The sequence below is a fragment of the Verruconis gallopava genome (assembly GCF_000836295.1).
Source record: "Verruconis gallopava strain CBS 43764 unplaced genomic scaffold supercont1.37, whole genome shotgun sequence".
Lineage (NCBI taxonomy): Eukaryota > Fungi > Ascomycota > Dothideomycetes > Venturiales > Sympoventuriaceae > Verruconis > Verruconis gallopava.
The window spans coordinates 27691-54720 of NW_015622173.1; the positions used below are offsets into that span (position 1 = coordinate 27691).

General features: G+C 52.1%; 9 protein-coding genes across 10 annotated transcripts; 3 read left to right on the forward strand and 6 right to left on the reverse strand.

The window, feature by feature from the left end:
• Nucleotides 1-1410: 1410 nt before the first annotated feature.
• PV09_08134 (uncharacterized protein) lies at nt 1411-3840 on the forward strand. The gene has a single exon (XM_016361991.1). It carries the CDS (start codon nt 1574-1576, stop codon nt 3440-3442), a length of 1869 nt encoding a protein of 622 aa, XP_016210111.1. The 5' UTR covers nt 1411-1573; the 3' UTR covers nt 3443-3840.
• A 1495-nt stretch (nt 3841-5335) lies between these two features.
• Nucleotides 5336-9364, forward strand: PV09_08135. 2 transcript variants are annotated; one of them, XM_016361992.1, is made up of 5 exons: nt 5336-6671; nt 6744-7459; nt 7511-7702; nt 7766-8297; nt 8365-9364. In XM_016361992.1, exons 2-4 carry the CDS (start codon nt 7044-7046, stop codon nt 8289-8291), a joined length of 1134 nt encoding a protein of 377 aa, XP_016210112.1. In that variant the 5' UTR covers nt 5336-6671; nt 6744-7043; the 3' UTR covers nt 8292-8297; nt 8365-9364. The 2 variants fall into 2 exon arrangements, with proteins under 2 accessions (XP_016210112.1, XP_016210113.1); XM_016361993.1 differs by having other exon boundaries at nt 5336-5598; nt 7082-7459.
• Nucleotides 9365-9970: 606 nt separating this feature from the next.
• On the forward strand, nt 9971-11540 carry PV09_08136 (uncharacterized protein). The gene is made up of 2 exons (XM_016361994.1): nt 9971-10574; nt 10660-11540. Exons 1-2 carry the CDS (start codon nt 10055-10057, stop codon nt 10995-10997), a joined length of 858 nt encoding a protein of 285 aa, XP_016210114.1. The 5' UTR covers nt 9971-10054; the 3' UTR covers nt 10998-11540.
• Nucleotides 11541-12405: 865 nt separating this feature from the next.
• PV09_08137 (uncharacterized protein) lies at nt 12406-13359 on the reverse strand (the record flags this gene model as incomplete). The annotated part of the gene is made up of 1 exon (XM_016361995.1): nt 12406-13359. The coding sequence occupies exon 1, from the start codon at nt 12883-12885 to the stop codon at nt 12406-12408; it is 480 nt and encodes a 159-aa protein (XP_016210115.1). The 5' UTR covers nt 12886-13359.
• Nucleotides 13360-14765: 1406 nt separating this feature from the next.
• PV09_08138 (uncharacterized protein) lies at nt 14766-15880 on the reverse strand (the record flags this gene model as incomplete). Its single annotated transcript, XM_016361996.1, has 2 exons — nt 14766-15027; nt 15078-15880. The coding sequence occupies 2 exons, from the start codon at nt 15878-15880 to the stop codon at nt 14766-14768; spliced, it is 1065 nt and encodes a 354-aa protein (XP_016210116.1).
• Nucleotides 15881-16661: 781 nt separating this feature from the next.
• PV09_08139 (uncharacterized protein) lies at nt 16662-18020 on the reverse strand (the record flags this gene model as incomplete). The annotated part of the gene is made up of 1 exon (XM_016361997.1): nt 16662-18020. One exon carries the CDS (start codon nt 18018-18020, stop codon nt 16998-17000), a length of 1023 nt encoding a protein of 340 aa, XP_016210117.1. The 3' UTR covers nt 16662-16997.
• Nucleotides 18021-18638: 618 nt separating this feature from the next.
• Nucleotides 18639-19622, reverse strand: PV09_08140 (uncharacterized protein; the record flags this gene model as incomplete). Its single annotated transcript, XM_016361998.1, has 1 exon — nt 18639-19622. One exon carries the CDS (start codon nt 19620-19622, stop codon nt 18639-18641), a length of 984 nt encoding a protein of 327 aa, XP_016210118.1.
• Nucleotides 19623-20045: 423 nt separating this feature from the next.
• Nucleotides 20046-21278, reverse strand: PV09_08141 (uncharacterized protein; the record flags this gene model as incomplete). Its single annotated transcript, XM_016361999.1, has 1 exon — nt 20046-21278. The coding sequence occupies one exon, from the start codon at nt 21276-21278 to the stop codon at nt 20046-20048; it is 1233 nt and encodes a 410-aa protein (XP_016210119.1).
• Nucleotides 21279-22005: 727 nt separating this feature from the next.
• Nucleotides 22006-26007, reverse strand: PV09_08142 (uncharacterized protein). The gene is made up of 4 exons (XM_016362000.1): nt 23789-26007; nt 23501-23735; nt 22815-23414; nt 22006-22761 (listed from the first exon to the last, which is right to left on the reverse strand). Exons 1-4 carry the CDS (start codon nt 25882-25884, stop codon nt 22633-22635), a joined length of 3060 nt encoding a protein of 1019 aa, XP_016210120.1. The 5' UTR covers nt 25885-26007; the 3' UTR covers nt 22006-22632.
• Nucleotides 26008-27030: the final 1023 nt, after the last annotated feature.

The following is a 27030-nucleotide window of genomic DNA, read 5'->3' on the forward strand; positions in this document are numbered from 1 at the left end:
AACATTAGAGGCCTTAGATCGTGAAACTATACCATAGGATGATCGGCTTTCCAAGATGCTACTTTTAATACGTCAAAGACTACTAGAACGCTTTTTCTCTCTGACCTCGACATGGGTGGAGAGGCATCAGCTGGGGTCCGAGATGAGCATATTTCTCTGTGTGCGGTCAAACTCGTTAGCCAAGTACAGAGGTACTGTTTTGCATGTCTTGTGCTCTACGCAGCGGAGCATATCAGTCACCACCCACTTCTACATATCGAGTGCTTCGATGTTACAGACACTGTCGTTGTGGATCTTGGATGTCAATCTTCGTGTTTTTGCCAGAAGCCCCATTAGCATAATGGAACAGCATCAGTGATTTGCAGCTCTTGAAACCTAGATGATGGGCCAGTCATATCAGCTCAGGGTATTCCTTTCGGCTTGAACCAAATGAACTGATATATGAATAATCCATACAGAGACGCATTCATTCTATTTCCAAGTGTGAAATCTGATAGTATTTCCCACGAAGCGCACAAGCGGGTCTACCGTTTACGACATGTTGGGAAACAGATATAGTTACTGTTGGTCGCGCATTTTAAGTCCATCTACTCCCACGAAAGTGCCTTTCGTCTTGCCTGAAGCATTGCGTCGTGTTTCTTCTCCTGGTGGAATTTGTATTCAATTTTGAATACGTAAAGTTGCACAGGGATTGATCCGGCCTAAGAAAGTTATTGAACATCAAGGTTATTGAAGTTTCGTAAATCTTAGGTAGCTGTAACTCCTTTTCACACTGTGATTATATACGTTGGAACATGAGACTTCCCCCGCGTTGTACGACGGGTCATGAGGCTCTAATGGAAGCCAAGTGTGCAGCGATTTACTTCAGCTATTCTACAGATCGTTGGTCGTACAGCATATAAGAGCATTTGGGGCTTTTCGATGGCATCCCGAGGAAGAGCTGTGGGTGTTGCGATGCTCAAGAGAATTCAGCGTTCAGAGGCGAAGTTCGTGCAAACGAGTTCGAAGGTCCAAATCATCAAGTGATCATATGCAAGCTCCATCTTGTACAAGGGGAGACCTCACCCCGTGACAAAGTGAGTGATAACATGGAGCCTTGCAGACAGCAAGTGTATCCCGCGTGTTGGATCCTGCTGATGGTCGCAACACAGTACGGGAGGATGCAGGTATCCAGTTCTTTTTCGAACCTGAAAGAGATTGTCTCTTGCTGATCAGCTGAATCGAAACTGGATCTCATTCCTCCTCTCAGTTGACAGATGGACCGGTTAGTGTACGCCTCTAGCCGTAACCTTACGTCGCAGGCAAAACTATGCTCCGTCACGTACGGGGTTGCAGTTGAAAGCGCTGACCTCGTGGTGCTTATTTTTGGCACAGAGACCTCAAGACCAAGGCTGCCTATTACTCCCGGCAGCAAAACCGGTCGCGCAACAATTCGACATTCTTTATCGTGCTGCTGGTGATATTCACTTCGTCTTCCTACGTTTTTGCGACGTCCTTTTCATTTTTTTCTCGCGTGCGTTAGCTGTTACCGCCGCTAGTGTACCTTACGTTTGCACACTGCCTCGATGCATGCATGGAAGCTAAAGCTAACGAGCGGGATGCGCGGAGCTTGAACGGCTTGACATCAGCGTCTTCGCGCTCTCAAACTCTGTACAATGTGCCTGATGCCGCTCTTGCTGGCGCCCTCACAGCGTTCTCTTCAGTACCTTGCACGACACAGAGGCATGGAAGAGTGACGAGATTGCAGAATGGGGCACTTTCGTCAGCAACGTCAGCCCACAACAACAGCAACTCCCGTAACAAGAACGGCAGTCGTCCCGACTCAGATCATCTTGCACCCGTGCCTCCGCCATTCCATGCCCGATCTTATACTAGACCTACCATCAGCACGCATCCTGAGGTGGACGGAAAGAGCGAAAGAAAGAACAGGCTGAATTCAACACCGGCGTCGAGCCCTGTCGTCCCGAGACTGAATCCAGCAGATCAGCCTTCCAGGCTGACAATGCAAAGACCCGAGTCTCTTAGAGCTGCTACGCTTGCCACGACTACGTCTCGTAGCACGAATCCCAGACGCTCTCCCCCACTGACAGCATCATCGAACCAGCCAACACTAGATGCTCGCGCTTTGGCGCTGCAACGCAGACTAAACGAACGAATGGTTGCAAGAGAATTGGATAACAGAATGGACGACCAAGATGACCAACGGACCGATTCTACATCTATCGAGCCCACCAAATCGCTGGTGAGGATGTTCGAGCAGCGGTCTGGTGGATCATCAGACGTTCCCCCCTCTATAAAACGTCAACCGTCGTTAGCAAAGGGAATCCCACCGCCTATCGTTGCTCCTAAACCCCAGCGAGCTCTTTCAGTACAGTCGGTCTCACCTGAGCTGCAACGGCCAGATATACCGACCAAGCCAAAGCCCATAATCAAGGCTGACAAGAGTGAGACGAAGAAGTTGGCCGATTCCGACCAAGCCTTAGGAGACCAAATCAATGAAAAACCTCAAACGAAGCCCACTGTTCCTCCCCCGCGCCGAACAGCGGGAGGAAGCAAGCCAACATCCACTACAAATACAGCGTCAGCAGGTAGTCCGCCGTCACTTTCACGTTTCGGCCTCCTCGCACCGACGTCCACTGTTCGCGGCACGAGTTCCTCGCCATCCTCAAGAGTTCTGCCATCAAACCCGCAGCGCGCGTCGCCAGCACCGTACAAAGACACGTCGCTCCACATGCTTACGCCTCACATGACGGGCGACTCTCTGGCCAACGCCATGGTTGGGGCAAACCTCGCCATCAGAAGTGCGTCTCCTAAACGATCGCGAACGCCACCCCCGATTCCTCCGTCCCGCCGAAAAATCCACGCCCATGACGTTGTGTTCGGACACAGTAGAGCAAGGAGCTTAAGCCCGCAGAAGAGGCAGCCAGGGCGACTGCTGACCACGCTCCGGACTGGCGACGTGGAGGAGAAGGAGAAGAATCGAAAACACCATTTCCGGCAGCCGAACAAGCACCACGAGGGCACGCGTGAGCGGTGGCGCGACTACGTTTCCGACTCGGAGCGGAAGCGATACGAAGGCGTGTGGGCCGCCAACAAAGGTCTGTTCATATCTTCTCCCGACCAGGCTGACGAGGTCTTGAACCTCGTTGCACGGGACATATGGTCACGCTCGCGACTGCCTCCCGAGCGACTAGCCAAGGTCTGGGACCTCGTCGCGGTGAATGGGAGCGGCAACGGTTCAACAGTGACCGGGAGAAGGACGTTGTCGCGCGAGCAGTTTGTCGTGGGCATGTGGCTGATCGACCAGATGCTCAAAGGACGAAACTTGCCGCATAGCGTAAACCCAAGTGTGTGGACCAGCGTGAGGCTCATGGGCGTGAAAGTCAGGCTGGAGGGCAAGGGAAAGGACGGCCGAAAGTTGGAGAGAGGAACGGTGTGGTAACATTGAGCTCACTCCGCCTCTTGACGTTAGACCACGACCGCAATGATACCCAGCGAGGTTTTTTTTTTCCCCCATGAGCAAGCAAGTTTGGCTCTGGCGTAACGTTTTATAAATCGGCTTCACAGCCTTACGTCTAGAGATGTTTTCATCCATCAAGCATCTACCAGCTATGACGACATTTTGGGTAAGCGGTTCTGGCGGTGACGATCTTTGTATAGACTCGATCTGGGCTACGCAGGCTCGTGACATGCATTCCGCCAACAGCTGCTCTGTTCAGTCGTCTGACAATGAAACAGTTGTAGCTCTACGTAATTCCACTCGCAGGCCAAAGGACTTGGATGCGATACATATTTCTATCAGCCCAAACATCTCCCTTCATATCTAAGTCAGAATTCGTGCGGATACTGAATTGTTGCTCATGAGTTATGTGGTAGCCTGGCATATGATTCAGGCTGGCTCAGCTCTTGAATGGCAAGCTGACGCACGTCAAGCCCTGCATCTTCGTCTTTGCCAGCCTCGATGGTGAACGCGTCAGGTGAATCCGAGGGCAGTACACCTTTTGGGACAGCACGAGCTTGCGTAAAAACTACTGGGATGAAATTTACAACCATCTTGTAGAAAATCCTTCGTCGAGACGTCGCCGTGCTTTTCAATCTCCAAGACGTTTTGCAGACGGCGTGTTTGTCACAGGTCAGCACGGCGGGGACTTTGTCCATGTGGCTATCTAGGCTGGCAGCCTGTACATGGGCAAATCGGAGCAATTAGAAGCAAACGAAAGGCTGAAGGAAACATACACCAGCCATAGGACTCAGAAGCTGCAAAATTTAGAGCTAACACGAAACAAGCGAGTGGTAAGCTAGGAGCCAAGGAGTGTTCATTGTCATTCCGTAGTACGAAGCTCTTTGTGTTGTTGATGCAGCCAAGGAGTCTGCGAACCACGGCCTCCTCATACCGCCATGTTGCAGAAGAAATGTTGGAGGTTGGCGTGATTTGCAGTCTCCTGAAGATCTGCTGCCACAACGGGGAGAGATTGCAAGCGGGTCTGGGGGCTGTTCGCGAGCCGTGCTGTATTGGTCACGGCCGCCTCTCCTGAACGTCCGTCCTAAGCACGTTCGCCCTGTTCACCTTCGGCTTGCGCAGCATCATTGCAGGCCGGCCAGGCGACTGTTGGCCTGCCTGCAGTCGACGTCGGCGCGGACAAGGAAACAGCTTCAGCCAGCGCGACAGGCGAAAGGCAGCAGACAGCGCAAGCACACACAGCGTCCATCTGTTCCGGTGAAGGCGGCCGCCTTTGTTCAGCAGGAGGCTTCTTATCAACAAACCTGGCGCAGCTGGCAAGTGCAGCGCCGGCATACGTCATGGGCTGCCTTGGGACGGGGTGAGGATGGCGGGCACGGGCTCTGACGTGCTGCCACCTCGCACAGCGCAAGCGAGGACCCGCTTGATGGAGCCGTCGCTGGATTGGACGACGACCAGCGTCTGGCGGCGCGCTTTCGCTGTGCTGGAGGACTCGCGTGCACGTGAAGCGCAGGCGCGCTGCACCCGGGCTCCTTCCCGGCTGCACAGCGCCGTGTGGTAACATGCGAGGCCCATGTCCTCCGCGCCTTCTCTGTCCGGTAGCAAGCTGATCCCCGCCTGCCGTGGTGTCGTGGCCACGGCCGCGTCGAATCGGTCGCCCCTGCCGTCCGTCCTTCTGCAGCGTGCCAAGCGCCGTTGCTGCCCAACTTGCTCCACCATCGCTCTTTCTCTGCTTCTCACTCGCTCACCGCCCTCACGCTCGTGCAAGCTCGCGCTGTTGCTTTTCCCGTCTTCTCTGCACTCTTCGCCGCTAATTTTTCTGCTCCCGCGGTCGCTGCTTCGACCGCTCGTCTAATTAGCTTTTCTTAAAAGACGTCCACACGCCCCATCTCCCCTTCCCGTCCACATTTTCCCAACTCTTTCACCACTCTGCCCAACGTCGACAGCGACGAGATCACCTTGATTTATATTCCCGTCGAAAGACGCCGGGATTGAGCTCGACGAGACCTTTTTGTTTCCTTGACAAAACTCCCGCCTTCTTTCCCCCCAAAGAGGACGAATAGCCGTGCCCGTTTTTTCCCCAGGAGGAAAGTGGAACGTTCAGTCGCAATGTATCAGGATCAGCGAGGTTTTTACAGGTATAGAGCACCCACTTTGGTTTGCTTTCAAGGAAGCCATCTCGATTGAGGAGGATTCTTCGTATATTTGCTCTTTTTCCGTATCTCTTTTCCCCCGTACCCTTCCCACTGTCCTGTTTGCTGCTTGTCATCAACACTGCCAAAGGGTAAGTCGTACGAACGCGGAGGGAGAACTGGATGGCCCCTTCCAGGACGTGTTTGCACCGTAGAGTTTTGCTCTCGACTGCGGATATTCCCCACGTTTTCCGGGACGCTTGGATGCCATAGGAGCCGTGATCCTCACTCGATAATACCTCGGGATTTCCCTGGTCCACATCGTCCTTCCTTGGATCTCACTTGCGCAAAGGATTGAATTGTTGGGCTCTGTCTGGAAGTGATCCAGAGCCTTTTATTTCATACTTTCCCAGCACTGAATGTATGTTCGACAAATTCAGTACGACATTTCGCCGCCCCACGAAATAGTCTGGTCAATGATTTCAACAAGTCGCTCCAGGGCGCAAATCAAGTCTATCGGCTCAAGAACGAACGCTTCGTGGACCTAATGTCCTCTTCTCTTGACCATAGACTGTCAGCTACTGCTGTAATCTATGATTGTGTAGGCACCCCAGGATGGACCCGTCGACATCCAGCGCCACCTGGAACTGCTGACGGCGTATCTCCATTGTCCAGCCAATAGTGTGTAGGCTACTCTCCCCGGAGAATATCCCATTAGGAAAGATTTGGGCCATCACCTCCTGGTAATTCAACCCGCTTACTTTCAGGACACTCTCAACGAAGCCAAATTTCCCAGGGACGAGAGGAAAGGTGAGCCATTAAAGGTCGTGCCTGGTCGGGTCGTTTCGGCTGTTGTAGAAAAGCACTTTCTTTCTAGGATTCTAGGACCCGGTTTGCCTAAGGTTCCTCCCAAAGTCTTGATGCAATGTACACATGCCGGGAGGATCGCACCATGGAAATCCCACACGGACCAGGATCTAACCAAAACTAGGCCATGGAAGGACGTCTTTAAATGGTAGATTTGGAAAATGCAGCTACGCTGCGGGTGCATAGTTTGGCTGGCGAAAATGCCACAAACTGTATGTTACCTTAATTACCGTGGCGCATTAGTCGTGTCGCTTGGCATGATGTGTACTGATCTGTAAATGTAGAGTTACCGATTCCCAAAGTGAATTGGCATCATTCAGAGTCTTGCCAATGCAATTCTCCAGGATCCATCGTGCGCCAAGGTTATCTACGGGACTCCCATTTACACTCGTTGTCTGGTCGAAGAGGTGCTTCCGGTTCGTCTTTCAACTGTCGATGTTCAGAGACTGTTGGCCGACCATTTAGGGTGGAGCAACTGTTGGCTAGCAACTTGTCGACACGAGAAACTCAGACCGCACCATTGCAGTGTTTTTTTCTTTTTTACTATCAGATCAATTTCGTATATTGGATACTTGAATCCTTTGATGGCCAGGCCCATGTGGATACTAATATTCTTGTGCAGCCAAAACTTACCAGATTCTTTCAACCCAGTCTACAACATCAACCAGTGGCAAGCTGGGATGGAGAACTGCCAAAGTAATACGTACCTGGATCCTCGAGTGGACATGGACAACAACTCGCAAGGCGATTGGAACTCATCATACGCCCATTCCAATGCTACATCCGAATACGAGCTGTCCCAGTACAGCACGTTGAAGCATGGGCAAGCGCCGTACACTCAAGCCTTCGCTAGTTCAAGGAGGGCATCTGCACGATCCGCTGCGCCATCTCAGAGTTATACTGACAGCGGTTTCTATTCATCCTATTCGCAGGACTTGGAGATGGAATCCTTCCCCTACTCTGCACATGATACTGAATTCAACGTCGACCTGTCCTCGCAGTATGGCTCTCCCCACAATTTTTGCATTTCTACCCCTGACGCACAGAGCAGCATTGGGCAGACTTACCCGGATTCTCCATCCGCCTCAGATGTAGACAACACCGGCTACTCCAGCGAGGCTTCTACACCAGCTCGCAACCACCCGCTATACAATGCTCGTCCCAGCGAAGACGGTTTATATCATTGCCCTTTCGCCAATGAGGGCTGTAGTCACGAGCCGAAGCAGCTCAAATGCGAGTATGAGTATGTTCTGCTAGGCCCAAATTCCAGTTCCATCTTATGAACATGGCGCTAACCGTCCGTAAGCAAATACATTGATTCCCACATCAAACCATTTCGCTGCCGACATTCCAAATGCGCAGACCTTCAATTTTCTTCCACTGCGTGCCTTCTTCGTCATGAACGTGAAGCTCACGAAATGCACGGACATGAGGAGTCATTGTGCGAATACCCACCGTGCAACCGATCCGTACCAGGTAACGGATTCCGCCGGTCCTACAATTGCAAAGATCACATGACTCGATGCCACGGTTGGGTCGACCAAAATCCGCAGGAGGGCAAGAAGAGGCGCTCTGCCACCACAAGCTCCAGCGGCTCCAAAGCTAACAAGGCTAAAGCAAGCACCAAACTTCCAAGTAAGCGGCAACAAATCATGCAGCTTAAGGCAGAATGGGCGAAGCGCAAGGAGAACTTAGAGAAGCTTACCAAGGGCCTGGAGTTCGATGGACCTCTGTTTGCCATCGCACTTACGCAAATTAACAGTGAGATGCAGACAATGAGAAGCATTCAGCTTGAAGTGTCCAAGTTGACGGGCAGAGGGCACATAGAGTGATGAAAAGTGCGTTTTGCCTCCACATTCACTTATGACATCTCTTTCAGGACGCGTACTGATTTCTGAAGTGCAGAATGTCAAGGCTCAAAGCGTGAACTTATTCAATGATAAATGCTCTGTCTTCAAAAGATGCCGTGAATGGACAACCTAACTTGGTGGTTGTCAAGACATCATTGGCTACAGGAGAAGCCCTATGTTCCAGGCTATAGCACTTGTGCTTCCGGCAAACCTACAGCAGACAGCTAGAAAGGCGGAGTAATAACCAGTTTCTCCTGTCGCGTATGGTCTGCAATGCCAGGAACACTCGAAGTTCGCCCAGTGCTACCGAGTCGGACTGTGGGTCTGAGCGCATCTAGAATGTTGTGGTCTGGACGGATTGAGGAACCGGAAGAAGGGTGGGAAGTGGTGCTGCACTGGATCTCGACTACATCCTTTGGCTGTCTTTGATGGCTGATCCACGCGGCCGCGAAAGGTTTGGAGGGAGAGATATTTTTGTTTTGAATTTCGAAGTGTTGTTGTTTCTGTTCGTTTTGATCGGTTTCATGTGCCTTAAGTTAGTATCACAGTCATTCACCACGTACAAGGTTGATGAGCAAGTGCCTGAACGCTTCACGAACCATCTCCATATGGTGCGGACGTCGTCATTTGTCTTGCTGCAAACGCGCCGTGTACGCACAGGTATGGAAGCTGTTCGTCGCATGTATGCTCTCCGCCTCATGCGAGCTGCTTCCCGTTTAGGGCGGGGAGAAACTGAAACCAACTGATTTGGCCTGACAACGAACAAAATAAAAAAGAGGTTTCATTCAGTCACGCTACTTTGTGTGTGGAGTGAGCGAGCGGCGCGGGTTTGCTGGTCGTCCGATTGCCGGCACGAGCCTGGATGGGCGTTAAACGGCAGCGATGTGTTGAGTAGAAAAGAACTACAGGAAAGAACGACTGGGAAGTCGAGGAATGACGTGATGATATCACAATCCTCCTCGTCGGAAGGTAGTCGCGACCGCTGGCTCTGTGGTGGAAGTTTCTAACTGCATCTCACCGGCAGAGCAGACAAAAAAAAAATAAATCTGACATTATCGACGACATTGACGCTGCGAGCGAGAAGATTCATTTGCTGCTTGTTCCCAACCCCTCTCATGTCCTCCTTCGCTCTCAGCAGCAGCTCATTTGAGCCCAAAACCCCGCCCAAATCTTCTTCATCAAGCCCGAGCCGGGCGAATCAGCATTACGCCTTCACATGTCAGCGAGTCTATTGGCCGCGCCACAGTGACGCGCGTGAAATCTTCTCTCCGAGCTTGAGACGTCAGCCACAAAGTTGTGGTCGATGATGCGCCGAACTCTCTTTTTTTGAATTTTGCTGGTCCGGGAACGAGTCAGAAGGGAGTTAGTGTGCTGCAGTCGGAGTCGTATCCAATCTGACAGACGCAAAGCAGAGCCCGATGCCTGGAGCCCAACCCCCGTTACGCTCTCTGCTCGACGGCTTTGAACAAATACCGCTCGGCGTTGCTATTCACGGTCCCTCTGTATGGAGGAGACTACTGTGCACTCATTAGTTACATGCGCGGTGCGGCCGGACAAGCAAGCGGAAGGCGGCGTCGTGAGTGGAGCGCTCGAGCACATGGCGCAGTCCGACGCAATCTGGGCAGAGCGTCTCTGTTCTGAGGCAAGACATGTTTTGTAACCAGACATGCTCCAGACCTCTATCTCTCTCACGCAACCAACCACCGACCCCGGCCTTTTTGCCTACTTTGTCGTCCATCGTATGAATGTTTATAAAGCCTGCACCCTCGGCTAACCCGGCCTTCTGCATCGCACCCTCTCGCTTCTGCTGTTCTCCGATAAATCGTCCGCTTCACTCCCCCCACCAGCCTCTTCGAACTTGCACTACCTCGTCATACCCACGTGGAAGTCGTGTCGTCCTATTAGTCAATCGAACGTCCAGATCGCTTCCGAGCCCTACGCTTGCCTTGTATCAAAAGCTCGCCCTCGTGCACAGTGAGCTTCCATTTTCTCGTGTCTCTTGTCTGTTCTTGTGCAAAACCTTCTATTCTTTTGCCAGACCTCTCAAAGCAGCAGCGGCGGTCTCAAATCCAGCAAGCACAAGCATGGCATCAGCTTCGCAATTCTACTCGTTCAAACCATTGGACAAGAAGGGCCAGCCCTTTGACTTCTCGACCCTGAAGGGCAAGGTTGTCCTAATTGTCAACACGGCCAGCAAATGCGGCTTCACTCCTCAGTTTGATGGCTTGGAGATGCTTTACAAGCAACTGAAGAAAGAATACGGAGGTACGTGTTTCGACTTTCACGGATCGCCGCGACTGCTCCTCGGCTGCGGGACAAAATGAACTAACCACGCGAGAACTTTTTGCAGACGCTTTCGAGATGATTGGCTTCCCCTGCAACCAATTTGGCGGACAGGATCCGGGCTCTAACGACGATATTCAGACCTTCTGTCGCATCAACTACGGCGTCACATTCCCGGTGCTGGGCAAGGTCGAGGTCAACGGCGATGGCGCCGATCCTGTTTGGCAGTGGCTTAAAAAGGAGAAACCCGGCCTGCTTGGTCTGCAACGAGTCAAGTGGAATTTTGAGAAGTTCCTCGTCAGCAAGGACGGCAAGGTTGTTGGCCGATGGGCAAGCACTACCAAGCCGGAGGCGTTGAAAGCTCCCATCGAGGCTGAGCTTAAGAAGCCTGATCCCAAAGAATGAACATACTGGCGGCACATATGGGACTGCAGGGTTGTAGGAAAGGAAGCAGAAGAAATGCTTGACATCTACACTTGTGAAAATGCATGTAGCTCTTGGTGTACGAGAGATGGACGTGATTTGGAGAGACGACAATGAATGTTCGATGGACTGGATACCCATGCATGTACAAAGGCAGAGTAAGGTATATCTGGTATCAGCCAGACAAAGAAGAAAAGTAATTCGGCAATTGAGGAGTTTCGAAACGAGAGCCAGTAAGCAAAGTTGAAATGGCAATGGTCTTTTAGTCATGGTTCTGCAGCCTTGAACAGCACGTCTCGCTTCGATGTCTGGCCTCCAGCTGCTCATGAAAATGTGCAAGACGATGGCCTTTGATCATGGCAAATGCATGCTACAGGTGTTTGAACATGCTGACTTCCTCTGTCAGAGGGAGTAAGCATGCTAAATATGTCCCCGCTCATGCACGCTTTCTATGGGAGGCCTATCTGTCATGCGCGTTAAGCAATTTGACACGAGCAAGTCTGGGAAAAAAAAAATGCTATCTACTACATGACTGGCGCCGTGACAATCGTGACAATCGTGTCAAACCCGACCTTGTCACCACAGTCAATCGTGAGCTACGCAGAAGCAACTAAGGAGTTGAATTGCGACTGGAAACTCTGAGACAAGGCTGCACCTCTAGCTCATCAGCTACGTCATCCTCTTCACAGATGCAATTCGTATCGAAAAGAGAAAAGAAAAAAAAAATTCCTTGGCCTGTTTACTATGCTGTGTCGCTGTGTACCCTGTGCTGTGTTGAACTGTCCATTTCATGTCTGAGTATTCAGTGCCCCACAGCATCTTGCCTTGAGCAAAGGCCTGTTTTTGAACAGCTCACAGAAGTTCGTGCTGCGTCCGCGCTCGTGCGGTCGCGCATGTCGCTCCACGCGTGAAAAACAGTGGTGAAAACCTTGGAGCGGCAATCATCCCAGACTATCAAGAAGGTCTAAAATTGGCGCTCCCATGGTCGAGTTAAGTTGGCTGCTCTTTTTTTGCCAACCAGGCTGGGCGACGACAGAGAGCGTGGCTCACAGGAAAATGCCGAAAGTCAAAAGAGTTTGAGACAGACGCAGGTATGTGCTAGCAGGGCAGATGGTGAGATTACACTTCACAAATGTGGTGGCGCAGCGCTGTCGAGAAAAGAAAAATAAAAAAGCCTTCTTTTTTTTTTTTAAATTAAAAGCTAGCCATGCTTCGCGACATGCTTGTACTTCCAAGCATTGGATATGCTATGCGAACGCCTTCAAACAAGCTCCTGATCCAGGAACATCAGACCCAACGAGGATGGATATTGTAATGGAGATTGTAATGCAATTCTGATCAAAAACCACTTTCCGTGCACCCCAAGTCCCGATAGAGATGTGTATATTGTTTACAACATGGCGATGACGGCCATGCCCAGGCCAAGAGCAGCGCCCTGGGCGGGAAGTCCGGTCGGCATCGCGCCGCTTCCACTGCTGCTGGAGCCGACTGCGGCGGTGCTGGCAGCCGAGGCCGCGCTTTCGACCTTGCTGGTGAGGGTGGTGAGCACACCGTTGGCATCGGAGGTGACGGTCGAGAAGACGCCCGCGGCTCCGGACGTGACGGTCGAGAAAACGCCCGCGGCTCCGGATGTGACGGTGGAGAGGAGGCCGTCCGCACCGGAGGTGACGGTCGAGAAGACGCCGCCTCCGACGCTGGTGACGTCGGAAGCGACGCTCGTGGCGACGGACTCGACGTTGCTGGCGACGTTGGTGCCGACCGAGCCGATGACGGAGGTCGCGTCGCCAAGGACGGACGTGACGTCGCTGAGGATCTGGGCGGAGGCGAGAGGAGCGGCCACGAGGGCGAAGAGGGCAATTGGCCGGACCATGTTGCTGGGAGACGTGTTTTGTTTTTCTTTTTTCAGGCGCGAGATTGGCGAGAGACTGGTGTCGCTTCTACGAAGACGGCGGCTTCTGGCGGGCGATGGGACGCTTCCGGACGGAAAGACTTTGGAGAGAGTTTGTCTTCGAGGGAGTTGAGATGGGATGGGAAGGTAAGGACTGAAAGAGACCGGGTCGACCTCCTGACGATGATCGCATTTTTATTTCTCCAGGCTGCTCGTTCACCTCCGCCAGATCTGCCGACGTTGGCTGGGATTCTTCGATGCTATGACGCAGCGTCTGCGCCTCCCGACGCCCGCCTCGATCCCGTTCGTATTCGTAAGGGGGCTCGACGCCAAGCCGGGCTCAACCACGGCAGACAAGCTCGATTCTTGCGGAGCATTCGCCAGCGGAAGCGGACCAAGGGCAAAGGCTGGCCCTTGGCCCGGCCCATGTGTTCTTGCGGCGGTGCATGCCCGCTGGCCTGCGTCGTGCTGGGCTTAGAGGGCGATCGCATCCTGTTCCTGGGCTCCATGTGCCAGCCGCATCCGAGGTAAGCGCAGGAGATGGCGGTCGACGTAAGAAGGCTGGGTCATGCTGTGCAGTCCAGTGACGCATCGTCGCCGCACAGCGCACTCTACTTGGAACGGCCCGCTTCAAAAGGCCATGTGCACGCGTACAACGCTGCCACGGCTCCTCTCTGTCAACGTCGCCCAGCTCCGTCATGCCCGCCGTCGTCTCGAAAATGGGTGCGATGGTGTCATGCTGCGCCCTGGCCCGCCTCGTCCGGTCGAATTCATCCTTGCCAAGATCCGTCTTTGCCTTTCACGCCATCCACGCACAAGTTCCACAAGTTCCTCTTCGCCACCGACGCCATCCAGCTTCTGCAGCCTCCGCGTGCGTGCTTGCCGGCGATGCGATCCTTCAATGTCGCGATAGCCTCGGATGGGCTGGACGGCGAACCTGGACGCAGACTGCATCTGATCCGGACTGTCGACTGTAAAACGTCCGTCTGCGTTCGATGTGCCATCATCACGGTTGCTGCCCCTTGCGTACGCATTCACAGCAGCTGCCCTGGCCAAGTAGAATGTCACCAAGACTTCTCCATGTTGCTAGTTTCTGCACCAACGATTGCCAAAGGGAAGGCAATGGCGAGCCTTTGCTAGTCATCGGAGGCCAATAGGACAACCTCTTGGCTCCATTACTCTGTTCAGCATACTAAGTTCAGATATAGCGCTCATACACGTGAGACGAGCTCGCATGCCACGATCTCGACTTCGACGACTTTCCACATGTTCCCCCACATGTTTCTTGGTCAGGTTTCGTCGTGCCGAGGACGAGCGAACTTTCAAATCCCCATGCTCTCTATCATGCTGATTGACGATGCAGAATTTCTATGCGTGGCAACGTCATTTGAGCATCCATCCCTGCCCCTGTTGCGATAAAATACGGAAATCATCCCCGTCCATGACAGGACTGAAGTAGTTACTTCGTAGAACCAAACACGTGATCACATGTTCAGACAAGAAAAAAACCGTAGATCCTTCTGATCCTAGTACAACGCCAGAGAACGAGTCGATGCCCATGCGAAACTTGCTGCGGATTTTAACATCTGACTGTCGATCGAGGTCGCCCTCTTCAGACGGTTCAGCCTCGGGGTAACGAGTCAGACAGCTGTTCTGAACGCTCATACATCCATCGTACTGGCATCTGAGGTAGTTGAGGTGCTTGGACGACAATAGGAACAAGATCGTCAGAGAAAAGCGAGATTCCAAAGTGGCAAGTGCGTCGCAGCATGCTTCACTTTTGAAACTTCCAAAGCCTTTGTTGAGAGGTAGATTTCATCTTGGTCACCATGACTTCGTCGAAGCTACAAAGAACTCCCTACCTAACGCTTGACAGCATCAATGTCCATCAGTGATTTGTCAGCGTCTCGAACGGCCACTTGTAGCCACGATGGAAGGCCACGCAGTAAGGGCGCAAGAAGACTGAAGCGTGTCGGCAGTATTATCTGCGCACTTTCGCCCTTCATGATCTGGTCTACGATTGCGCCCGCAACTGTTTCCGGCTCCAACACGAACTTCTTGAAGTGCGGACTTGTCATCAATCTTTCGATTAGCGGGGTACGTGTCCAAAACGGATGAACAACTCTGCATCCTCTGTTAGGTTAGGCCACAACAGAGACAGCCGGAGAGCTTACGTGGTGCGCACCCTTGGCGAACTGTACCTATGCTTCAACTCTTGAGCAAGTCCTTCGTGGAACGACAGCGCCGATGCCTTGGTGCAAGAATACTGCACATTGCTCGCGATCGGCGTGAAGCTCGCCATGCTGGCCACTGTCACGACATGACCGTGATTGTGTTTGATCATATGGGGCAGGAACTCCCTTGCCAGGTAGAAATGCGACAGCGTGTTGACCTGGAACGTCTTCTCCAGCATCTCCACTGGCTCGGCCAGAATGGTTTCTCCGCTTCCGATGCCCGCGTTCAGAATCAACACCGTCGCCTCGCCAAGATCATCTCTGATCCGTCTGCCGGCTTCGCCGATGGCCTTGACGGACGTAATGTCGGCGCTGTAGAAGCGTGCGCTCGCCGGGAGAGGCTTTCGAGGGCTCTGAATGTCCAACGAGGCCACCTTGATGCCCTTGCCCCCAAAAGCGTGCACCAGAATCTCGCCAATGCCGCTGGAGCCTCCTGTGATGACAACCACCTCACGGTCCCATTTCCAGCTCCTATCGGACGTCCAATTATTGAGCGCTTGGCGGCTGAGCCATTTGTTCGCTCTGAACAGCAAGCCGAGCCCGCAAAGAACACCTAGGCCATTTCTCAAGCCGGTAATGGTGATATGGCTTCCGAAGAGTTGGTAGATCACGCTTTGAGCTTCCAGCGGCTTCTCAAAAACCACTGCTAGTAGCAAACCGGTGATCACTGGCTGAAAGATGACCGCCTTGAATGGCTGGAGAAGCCATTCTACCGTAACGCCTTCACGGGGTAATCCTAGCATGGTACTCGCTATTTGCTTTTTAGGAGAAAGGCGTTCTTAAATCATCGACACAGTCTTTACGGGAAGTTTACAATGGGTAAATAATGCGTCGAGATTATCGTGCGAGATATATTATAGCATATCCGTGGGGGCTGGTTAGATTCTGCTTCAGCTGCGGCTGAGGCTAACAGAGTCCTTGAGTCCGAGTTTGCCTAGCACAGCGAATGGTTGATGATCTATTTTTATATGAGCTGCATCTGTCCTTTCCCGTGCAGGAATGCGCAGTTTCAGTTTTTGCTAATTTGATCCGAAGAACGTGAAGGGCTCAATCGAAGTACTCAAGCCCCGGGCATCGGACGGTCTCTCAACGTGGAAAACCCCGCAGGCTCTATTGCGAGCACACAGATTCTTAGTCAGTGGGCGCACACGCGACCTAATGGCAAAATCGAGAGCCGATACAGACTTCGAAATCAATGCAGGGTCTGTACTGCTCGATCAAAAGTTAATGCCCAGATTCCTGTAGCGGTGCGGGGAGTATTCTTGAGATACGGATAGCGACTCCTGGGGCACACGAAATGCGTAGAACAAGTAGATGTACCGCCGACCGCATACGTTTTCAAACAAACTCGAAATACTCTCCATCACGGCCTCGATTCAAGGGTGTGAACTTTCAAGCATCATTGCGTGTTTCAGCGTCACCCCCAGTCCGAGTCTGAACACGAATCATCCGTCTTCACGCACAGCTAACTTAACCGGAAAGAGTCTAGCATTTAGCAGCTTCAAGCATGAAACAATCTATTCTTGGAGTAATTTCAATTCGCCCCATGGCTGAGCAAATACAAGTAACATCGACAGTCAAACTCATCGCTGGACATTTGACTTTCGGCTTCTTCCGTGGGTTTTATTCTAGTGGCTGAGAAAGGGTCTAAGCCACAGTGACGTCTTTGAGAGTGTGTGAACACACGGCTCAGAATCAACAAAGTTCGATTCTTCCAACAACAATGAAAACGCACCAAAGAGACCAGAGATCATATCCGACAGGCAATTCGCCGTGGCCCATACAGGTCTAACTTCTATTCAAGAGTCGGGAGTCGTTATGAGTCGGTCATCCCCGCTCTGACCTTGAATATTGTTCAGATCAGGCGGCCGTCTTGAGCCTCGTCATCACCATATCGACCTCCTCCGTCGCCCCGCACACCAGGCCGGCTTTGTCCTCTACTGTCGCAATTTTTGTGTCCAGGATATTCACCCCACTGCTTGGGTCGACCGCCTTTCCTCCAGCACACTCGACAAGCAGCGCAATCGGCGCAAGCTCGTAGAGCCTCCTCAGCTTCGCTTTGCTTTCCGACGTTACTGGTGAAATGTAGATGCCATGGCCTTTGATGAGCGCGTGCACGACATCCGGGACCAAGCCGCCGGAGTAGCGGAGAGTATATTGGTTCCTGATGAAATGGCTGACGAGTGAGGCATATTCGAGATTCTGTGCGGCGGCGCGCAGGTTGGCCGGAGCGAAGTATCGCGTCTTCACCCGAGTCGCGTCCAGAAATCTGACGTCTGATCGCAACACCTGTACAGACTGGCTTTCGCCGTCGAGTCCAACCTCGAAGCAGGCCGGAGTACCCGATTCGGGAAGCCGAAGTGCGACTAGCGCCGTAGTTCGTGGGCCGAGAACCCCAAGGATTGCCGCGATTTGCCTCGATCTGGGGTCTTGGTTCAGTCCAGTCTTGCCATCCCAGATTCCGATTATCGTACCGACGGCCCAGTTGGCTGGAATGATGGAGCTGCCGTCCAGCGGATCGAAAGCGACTGCGTACTGCTCGCTTGTAACGGGCCGTGAAACTTGCTCGCCGATGTGCTTGACTGGACTCTCGCCCTCGTCTTCCTCGCTGCTTGCTGCCACGATCGACGGGCATGTCCTGATAGCGGAATGGATAGCCTCGTTGGTGGCCAAATCGACGTTGAGTTGGCTGTCCCCAGACGTGTTGATGCTCCCAGCTTGCCGAATGTCAAGAGATGACCGAAGGCATTTGGAAACATCTATGATGGATCGTAAGAGCGTTGGCAACACGGATTCACGAAGTTCGCGTCGTCCAGTTCCCGGTATCAGTTTGGTAAGATGCTCTGATAAGCTCAGAGAGGCGTTATCGGTCATAGTGTTCATGTCGAATTTGTCGCAATGTCTCGAATGTAGAGAGCACAATCTAATTGACAGAAAAGAAAGACTTCCGCTGTGCCTTTTTGTATCTGACATATACCTCCGAGACGAGGTTCAGATCTCGGACCCACATTCATGCATCGTCCGTCCCTCACCCTAACTAAGAGCTGATACCTTAGCAGCCAGTGCCTGCGACATCTGCACGTGATACGCTCAACTGGCACACCCATCCTCTTTCCAAGGTCATCAAGAAAAAAATTTTCCTCGACCTGTGTCTTTACAGTTGCATATCCTACCCGCGGAGTTTGTGCCACACTACGCGAGCGCCTTGGAAATTCACTACGTTTGCATTCCTTATTTGTTTCGTGACATGGACTGAAAAGTCAGAGAGAGCCACCCGTCCTCTGTTCGTATCCAGCCGACAGTTCGGTGCGTAGCGCGGAATGACCGCAGGGTAAGGTAGCGTCGCATGTTGCACAACTTCCCGAATCCATGGGGTTCGAGGAGAAGGTCGGTGCATCAAAGTCGCCATGTTTTTCGTACGAGGCGGTAAAGTCACGTCCAAACCCCCTATGCCTTCCTTTATGCAGGCCGCCGCCATGCTGACGACGATTTCTTCCCACATCATACGCCTTCGTTCACCCTCCTCTCCAGCTTCTTCATTGCCTCTTGATTCCCCTTAAGGTCATCAAAGAGCCTCCTTGGCCCTTTTATGCTCCATCGCCCGTCCTCTCGGACATAGAGCACATTTTCTTCTCCCCTGATGTTCTCCATCCCACCTCCTTCGACCCTACCGCAGACAACGTCCCACAAAAAGGCGTCCAGGTCCGCGAGTGCCGTTTCGGCATCAGCGTCGAGAGTGACATGCCCACAAGCCATCTTTACGCGACGCCTCTCTGCCGAACCTTCGCCGCTCCAGCCCTTGACCAGTCTTCTCAGCTTTCCTATGCTGTCGCTGTACAACAACAGGTCCCCCTCTTTGGGAAAGAGGATCGCAGCCCACTCGTACACCGAGTCACCGACGTACAGGACCCTTTCGTGCGGGTCCCAGATGGCAAGCTCGTCGGGGACGTGGCCGGGCGTTTGGTATGTGATCAAACCCAAGTCCTCGCCGTCGTACGTGACACAGTCCCCGTCACCGGCCCACTTTCCTATCTCGTACCGGGGCGTCTCGACGCCGAGAAACCTCGACAGCGACGACGTCGGCAGGTTCTCCCGCGAGAGAAACGTCTTGTCGAACCCGCTCGCCCAGATGCACGACCTGGCGTCGGTGAACTGCTCGCACGCGCCGATGTGGTCGAAGTGGCAGTGCGTGCAGATCACGACGTAGTCCTTCGACGCGCCCTCGTTCAGCGGCGCGTCGCCGTTCTCTTCGACGGGGTACACCTCGAGGAAATCGCGTAGCCGCTTCAGCTCCACGCGGGGTTCTTTCGCCTCGCCGCCGCATCCCGTGTCGATCAAAACCAGGGCTCTCGGCGTGACCTTGACGTAGATGAATGGATACTCGCCGAACCTGTCTTCTTCGACGATCCGAAATGTGGTGCTGTTCAGACGCGTGCACGTGAAGCACGTCGACGGCAGGGGCTCGGCGGCGATGAAGTCGCCCATTTCTAACAGAGTGGCGGATCTGTGCTCCTGCGGATCTGAGGTCCCCCCAAAATCAAACTTTCAGGTGTACATGTGTTTGGATAAGTTTATCCCAGGTTACGAACGGGATCGATTTGACGTAAAAGTCGGAGCAGGAGCAGCGCGGTAGTAGCCAGGCCTTCCCCATTTGAAGAGAGCCCCGCGCAGTTCATCCTTGGCTCGAAACATGGGACAATTCAGCGTGCTTTCTTTCGAGAACGCATGAAAAAAAGAAGACAAAGTGAAAGGGAGGATTGAAAAAAAAAGTCCCTATCATATCGCACGTAGCAAGCCTGCAGCAGATCAAGTGATCTTCTAAAGGCGTGTATTGATTAACGTGCTGAAATTCGTCGACTCATTGACCATTGTCTAGAGCAACTCTAGCCTTGCGTCTCGCCACCGGTATTAATCAAAAGGTAGCCTGCGCAGTGCTCCGTCTTTCCCTAATCTTTTCCTCATCTCTCCAGCGGCACCGACGCTGCTCGGCACGGCAATACCGCAGCAGTCTCCCCACGTGTTCTCTGCATGCTCATGCTTCTCGTTCCGCTCGGTCCTCTGCTGGAAGGCGTCGTCTTCCTCGACGCTCATGCCGTCTTCAGCGGGGATGAGCCCTCCAAATAGGAAATGCTGCATGACGGGGAGCTTGCCCAGCACCTCCTTTACGAACATCTTCTTCATGCCGGCCTCAATCTTCTCCCAGGACTTGGCCGACGAAATGTCGTCGAGCATGGGAGAATGCCACCGCAGACCCTCGACATTCTTGATGCTGTTGACAAAGGCGACCTGGTCCAGATACATGTAGTCCTGCGCGTACGACTCGAGCGTTGGCTGGTTGTGGATGCTTCGAGGCGTGATGAACTTGTGGCCGCACAGTTGCGACGCCCCAAACAAGAAGGGTAGGAACTGATAGTCGTCCAGCCCCCAAACTCCATGAGAGCCTGCCGGCTCGAGGTAGTAGTTCATCTGAACCTTTCTCATCAGCGCAATGTACCTGGGGAACACGACCAGGGTGACGGCGGGGAATGCAGATGGCGGAAGCAACGAGAGCCTGTTGAGACACAGCAGCCACATGACGAAGTTCAGTTCGTGGCCGGAGCCGTAGTCTATCCGAGCCGTGTTGCCGAAGCTGTTCTGCAGGTACGTTGAGACCTCCTGCCGAGCCGCAGACGGCACATGCAGCTGTGCGTGCCATTCCGGAAGCCTTGCGGTGAGGGCGGCGATGTACGATCGAAAGGCCGGATTGCCGAAGCGAGAGCCCGTGTCGAGCGGAGGGTTTGCGTCGACGAGGTCGGAGGCGGCGTCGAGGATGGCGAGGATGCTTTGGCAGGTTGGCGTCAGGCTGCCGGCGGAGACGGCGGAGATCGGGGTGTTGCGCACGCAGTCGGAAAGGCCAAAGACAAAGGCGAGGATGAGTGTGTACGTGGGTGAGGACAGAAACAACTCGAGGTCTTTGGGCGACAAGATCCGCCGCATGGGAATGCGGAAGGACATGCTCTCTGCTGCTGGCGCGTCTGGCAGCGGCGGAGTCTCTGGCGCTGGTTCTGAAGGCGTCGTGGACGACGCTTTGCGCTGTCGTGGCACGAGCTTGGGAAGCTTTTGCTGCGCTGCAGGCGGTAGCGCAGCATCTGACATCGTCATCGTTGCGAAACTGGTTGAACCGGAGGAAGTTGGGTGTCCACAAGATACGATCACACCAAATCTTTCGATGTTTGAGCGTGCAGGATGACGGAGTAGCTTCCGGTGTCGGCAGCCTTTTAGCACTATAACTTACCATCTACGCGGGGAACAAGGTTGAGGCCGCTCTCTCTCTCTTTCTCTCGCTGACCACGTCCTCTCCGCACACCGGTCTTGCTTATCGCTCATGAAAATGCTGCCGAAGGCATATGGGATCAAATCATTTTAAGACGGAGATTTCAATCTTTTCCGCTGATCCCGGTTAGCTGAGGCGCTATTCGGTCCCCGGATTGCGAACCTGATCTTACCACCGTGTTGGACCAGCAGGAAACGGGTTTTTCTTCTGCTTGGATTATTACCTTTGGCATGAGCCCATGGATCTGCAGCGAGATATGCACGATTCAGGATCGAATTCAAGTTCAAAACCTAGGTGCACCGTGTGGTACTTTTCTGCGAATCTGTGGTTCTATGCCGCCTTTGGGTTTGTGGACAAAGGGTATGAAGAACATGATAACACATTCGCAGTAGAAAATTGGAAGACAACCACTGCAAATGAGAGCTCTGAGGATAATGCGGCGCAGATTATTCGCCCCCTGATGATTAGCAGCCAGAGAAGCATCTTGGACAAAGGATAGAGATAGTCAATGCATGGAGATATTACGTTTAGATTGCACACATCCTCATTCTTCCATGACGTGAACTTTGTGTATTGCAACGACATGCGCTCATTTCTCTGTCCCCAGCAATTCATTCCTCGACTATTACACAGCGTACGGACGCAATAAGATGTACGCTATGCACTACATTCTCGGGTGCTTGATCCGAGATAGATTGACATCCTCCACAGCAGAGCGAACTTCTGCATCACGACATACACGTGCCTGATTTCCGGCGCATTCTTAATGACTTAGTCTAGAAGCTAATCTTGATTCTTTCTCCAAACGAGGCCAGCAGCCAACATGGTGATTGGTGTGGATTAAAACTCGGCTGCGCTCAATTATTCTATTATCTCTCATATGTTTAGGCCATCAGAGCGTTTCCTCTAAACCAACTCCTTCTATTTGCCGCAGAAAGGCGTATTTGTGCTGTTTGTAGTATGTTGTGAGTTCGAAAATGTGTACAAATCAAGCACATATTAGTCGGTATCTCAGCGACGACACTAATCGTCCTTTAGCACTTCTCTCGCCTTTGTTCTGCATAAGATCTGTTCAAGACACATTCTTGCAAACTTAGAAGTGTCAACATTTAATTCTAGAGATGTCCCATAAAGAAAGAGCCGCTAGAGGTTAGATCGCAATATTTCCGAGGCCGCTTAGTCTCAATCCGGTCGTGAGATGGTTCCAAGTCTTTGACGAACGGTTGGCGAAGCCTGCGCCGGATTCGAAGTCCATTTGTTAATGATATTCAAGAGCTGTTTTCGCGAAACCGGTTTCGCGACGTGATCATCCTATGACACCAGGTCAGTACGATATTTAGATTCATTGAATATCTCGGACTTGCCATCCCAGCAACAAGACATTTCTCCCTATCTCCCTCGATTGCACTCGCAGTTAGCGCAATGATGGGGCGATCGTAGTGTAATAATTTTCGTAACTGTTGGGTTGCTTGGTAACCATCCATGACTGGCATCTGACAATCCATGAGAATGATATCTGGCCAGGACGTTCTGGGATTCGGTTCACTCGGACGCTTTGAATTGCTGTTACATGCAGCATCGTTTCGACTGTCATCTCCAATTGAAAGGACAGGAGGCGAGGTTTTGCTCATGTACGAGAGAGCTTCTGCGCCGTTGTGGACAACATCGACCTTTTTGAAACCCATGCTCGCCAAATGCGCCATCATCACCTTCCGGTTAATTTCGTTGTCTTCAACGAATAGTATATGTAAATCTTCTTTCTTTTGAGAGGATAGTTCTAGATTGGGAGATTCCGAAGACGTCGCGTCTGCTAACTCCGTGAGAGACAGCGTCGATTTAATTTCGACTTTCTCGGGTGCCGTCAGTAGAGTCGAGGCGGTCGCCAATAGCAATGTCACTTTGGCCTTGGTTCCAACGTTTTTGGTGGACTGCAGGGTAACAGAGCCGCCCATAATTTCTGCCATCTGATCAATGTTAACCATGGATATATAATGAGAAGATTCTAGTGTCGATTTCATTCACAATCCGGTGGGAACTGTAGAAAACTTACTTTACGCGCGATGCTCAAACCAAGCCCGCTCCCACCATAGATCCTCGTCGTCGACTGATCAGCTTGTACAAAGGGAAGGAATAACTTATCGACGTCCTCTTTTTCAATACCGATCCCGGTGTCTTCTATCAAAAATTCCACCCTGACCATGTCGCCACACTTGTGATAAGATGTGGACAGCTTCACATAACCCTGTGACGTGAATTTCATCGCATTTGTAAGCAGGTTCTCCAATCTGTTCCACATTAGTGATATGGACGTAGACTTGCAACGTACTAGAGGGCGTACATCTGCCGAATACGACCCGTATCTCCCATTAGCTGTATGTCCGGTCCCGCTTGGAAGCTGAGGAATTCAAGCCCTTTTCGGGTGGCTAGCAATCGATTGCTTTTGCAAACTTCGTTGAAGAACCGCGTAAGGCTAAAAGGAATACACTCTAGGACGATGGCAGATGCCTCGGATTTGGAAAAATCTAGGATGTCGTTCACAATCTGGAGCAATCTATGTGCTGAGGACTGTATTGACTCCAAAAGATCAATTTGCTGATGGTCAAGTCTGGTTTCCAAGAGCAATTCAACGAGACCGGTCAGACCTGCGATTGGGGTGCGCAATTCGTGAGATACGTTTGCAAGAAACTCACTCTTTAAACGGCTCGTTTCTTCCATTGCTTTCATCTGAGCCTTCACCTCGTCGTGCTCCCGCGCTGCTGTAATGTCGATGCTCGCCCCAACCAGTCCTTTAATCCTGTCTTTTGAATGCGGCTCCTGGTCTTCATCAACGTGAGGTATAATGATAGTACGAATGTAGAGCGAACCGAAGCTGTACTCCACAATTTCTTTGGATGAATTCCCAGTCATCACGTCCACCAAGGCACGTTGCAAGGCAGGAATGCCACCTGGAGAGATTGACTCGATGAATTCAAGTAGGTTTTGCCCAATCATGCTCCGCGAGTCGTGCTTGCCATCGGTTCTAAGGTCCCCAAATTCCATGCTTCCTGAACCGGCAGTTACGATGTAATTCGCGTCGATTGCGAAGAAGAAAACGTCCAGTTCTGCGAAAATCTTCTGCAGCACGAATTTATCCGCGTGTGCTTGTTCTCGCTTCATAACCAGGTCGTGGATGTCCTCAGATATGGAGTACCAGCGCACAAAATGGCCGTCCTCGTTGTACATTGGTTCAGTACGATCCGAGAACCAGCGATACAAACCGTCTCGTCCACGAATTCTAATTTCGCACTCTCTACTCCTCGCGACAGTGCTGGATGCAGGTCTTGTTTGGACGAATTTCTGGCGATCGTCGGGGTGGAGACAATTAAACCAGCGCGAACCATGTAGGGCCTTCGCCTCTAAGCCAGTGTAATTTGTCCACGCCGTAGAAACGAAATCCACTTCTCCGTCAAGCGTGATTGAACGGATTAATCGCGCTCGATTCCAATCCGTGGTAGGTTCGCCATGTGTAGCGGTATGACGCAGATTGTCGTATCGCTGCACATACAAGGAGAACTCTTCCGGCTCAACGCATACGATAACGCCCAGGAGGTCATTACTATTAGGTCGGTTAAGCAAGATTGTAGAGGCGTTGAACACATTACGGGTCCCAGTCAAAGGATCTTCAAGGCCTCTGCGGCAATTCAACAGCGCTTGACGTCTGGAAAGCGATGTAATAGCTGCGCCTTCTTCGGCGGGGAGTTGACGAGTAAACTCAGGATCAGTGAGTGTTGTCTTGTGCTTCGTATGGACATGTTGAAGAGTCCACGGGTAGGACTCTGTTCCGGAGAGAAACTGTCGACCGCGATCATTTAGCTTATGGGACGCTTGACTAGCGGTCATGATTGAACACATCAAGTTGGGTGAATTGAACGTGGGTGCGGCAATCGTTTGCAGCATTTCCCAGTCCTCTTCTTCCGTAGGCCTTTTCTCTTCTGGTCCAGCTGGGATATTCGGTGTTGGGATGCCAGTGAAACTACAGTACGGCCTGCACTCAACGTCACAATATGCCATAGCCCAGGTGAGACTCGACAGTCCTGATCCACACCGAGCGGTCGGCAATGTAATAATCGGTGTTTTGTACGTATCCTCAGCTGATATTATTGCGCTTTTGCGTTCTCTTGACTCTCTCAACTCTTGCAGATACTGTTCTATCGCGGACTTCGCGGGAAGACCAAGGGCGACTGAGAGTTCGTTGTCTAGGACTAACGTGCCGTCCAAGAGACAAGAAACATTGCAGCGCGGGAGGATCAGCGGTTGAATCAACAGACGTGCGGCGGCATTAGCGAATGCAATCGTGCCATTGGCGGCGACAAACAGGCACGGTAGTGGGAGGTGTTCAAGAAAGTTGTTCGTATCTAGAGGCATGGTAGACACGCCATCCCGCCGCGGAGGCATTGGGAATCCTCGAAGGCGTGGACGTTCGTTAAATTCAGGGCTGACATGAACGACGCATAGAAGCAAAGCGATATCTTCGTGGATTCGGACTATGCATTGTACAGATCATAGGGCTAGGAGCTATGCGGTCGGGTGTCGTAAGGGTCCAGATGCTATCTACTCCGTCAGCAGCTAAGGTGGATCAGCGCGATCGGACGGAAAACTCAGGGGTTGCGCTTGTGCGGATCAAGCACAGGGCAGAGAAGATCCAGTGGGGACTTCTGCTCAGTTGTGGCGTCTCCTCACTTGGTAAAGGAGTTCTAGATTTTCGAACTGGACGCCTGCGTCAAGCTGATTTCAAGGTGTGGTAAGTCCTTAATTCAGACAGGCACTTCATGAGGGCTTTGATAGTCGTTGCTCTAGAAAACTTCTCGGACTTGAGAATCAGCGAGAACTCCCATATCAAGAGTTCAAGCTTGTCCAGGAGATTTCGAACGCCCAGACTTCCAATTATGAGAGGCGGAAAAAAAGAAAAAAAAATCTAGCCAGCGTATTGCGATCGGATACAGCGACATATTACAGCCCAAAGAACTCCCAACATGGTCTCTTCCTTGCAATTTGGGATATCGTATACTTGGCGGCGAGTCTCAAGTACCAACACACGAGCCAGCTCTTGCGTAGCCGAGTAAGAAGTTTGTTGGATATCGCTCATGACTAAAGGCCTCCCATTTTACGATCTCCAACATGGCATAATGTAAGCTAATGTCTCGATTATTTTGTTTCTGTTAAGTTAGATTATTCTCATGTGGACGAACTTATCGTGCAGATCTTGCATCAGACGACTTCTTACCGGCGTTGTCAACCACATATATCATCGACGCAAGTCCTATCTCTTTGCTTGAGAGAGTTGTATCCATCTCGTACTTCTCACCCTGGAGAGGCTCAATCTTGCTTTCCTTTGTCAAGCATAAGCCCACGCAGAGAGCGAGGAGAACCACGGAAAAAGCGAGCGCAACATAAACTATGAGGCGCATAACATCAGAGTACTTACTAAAGTCAGACTACGCCTAACTCAGAGTCAAGCGGAAGCGGCCCTTACCGCAAGATCTATTGCATTTCTCTCTGCAGTGCCTTTTGCTGGTATGTCCACGCTTGTGATAGACTGAA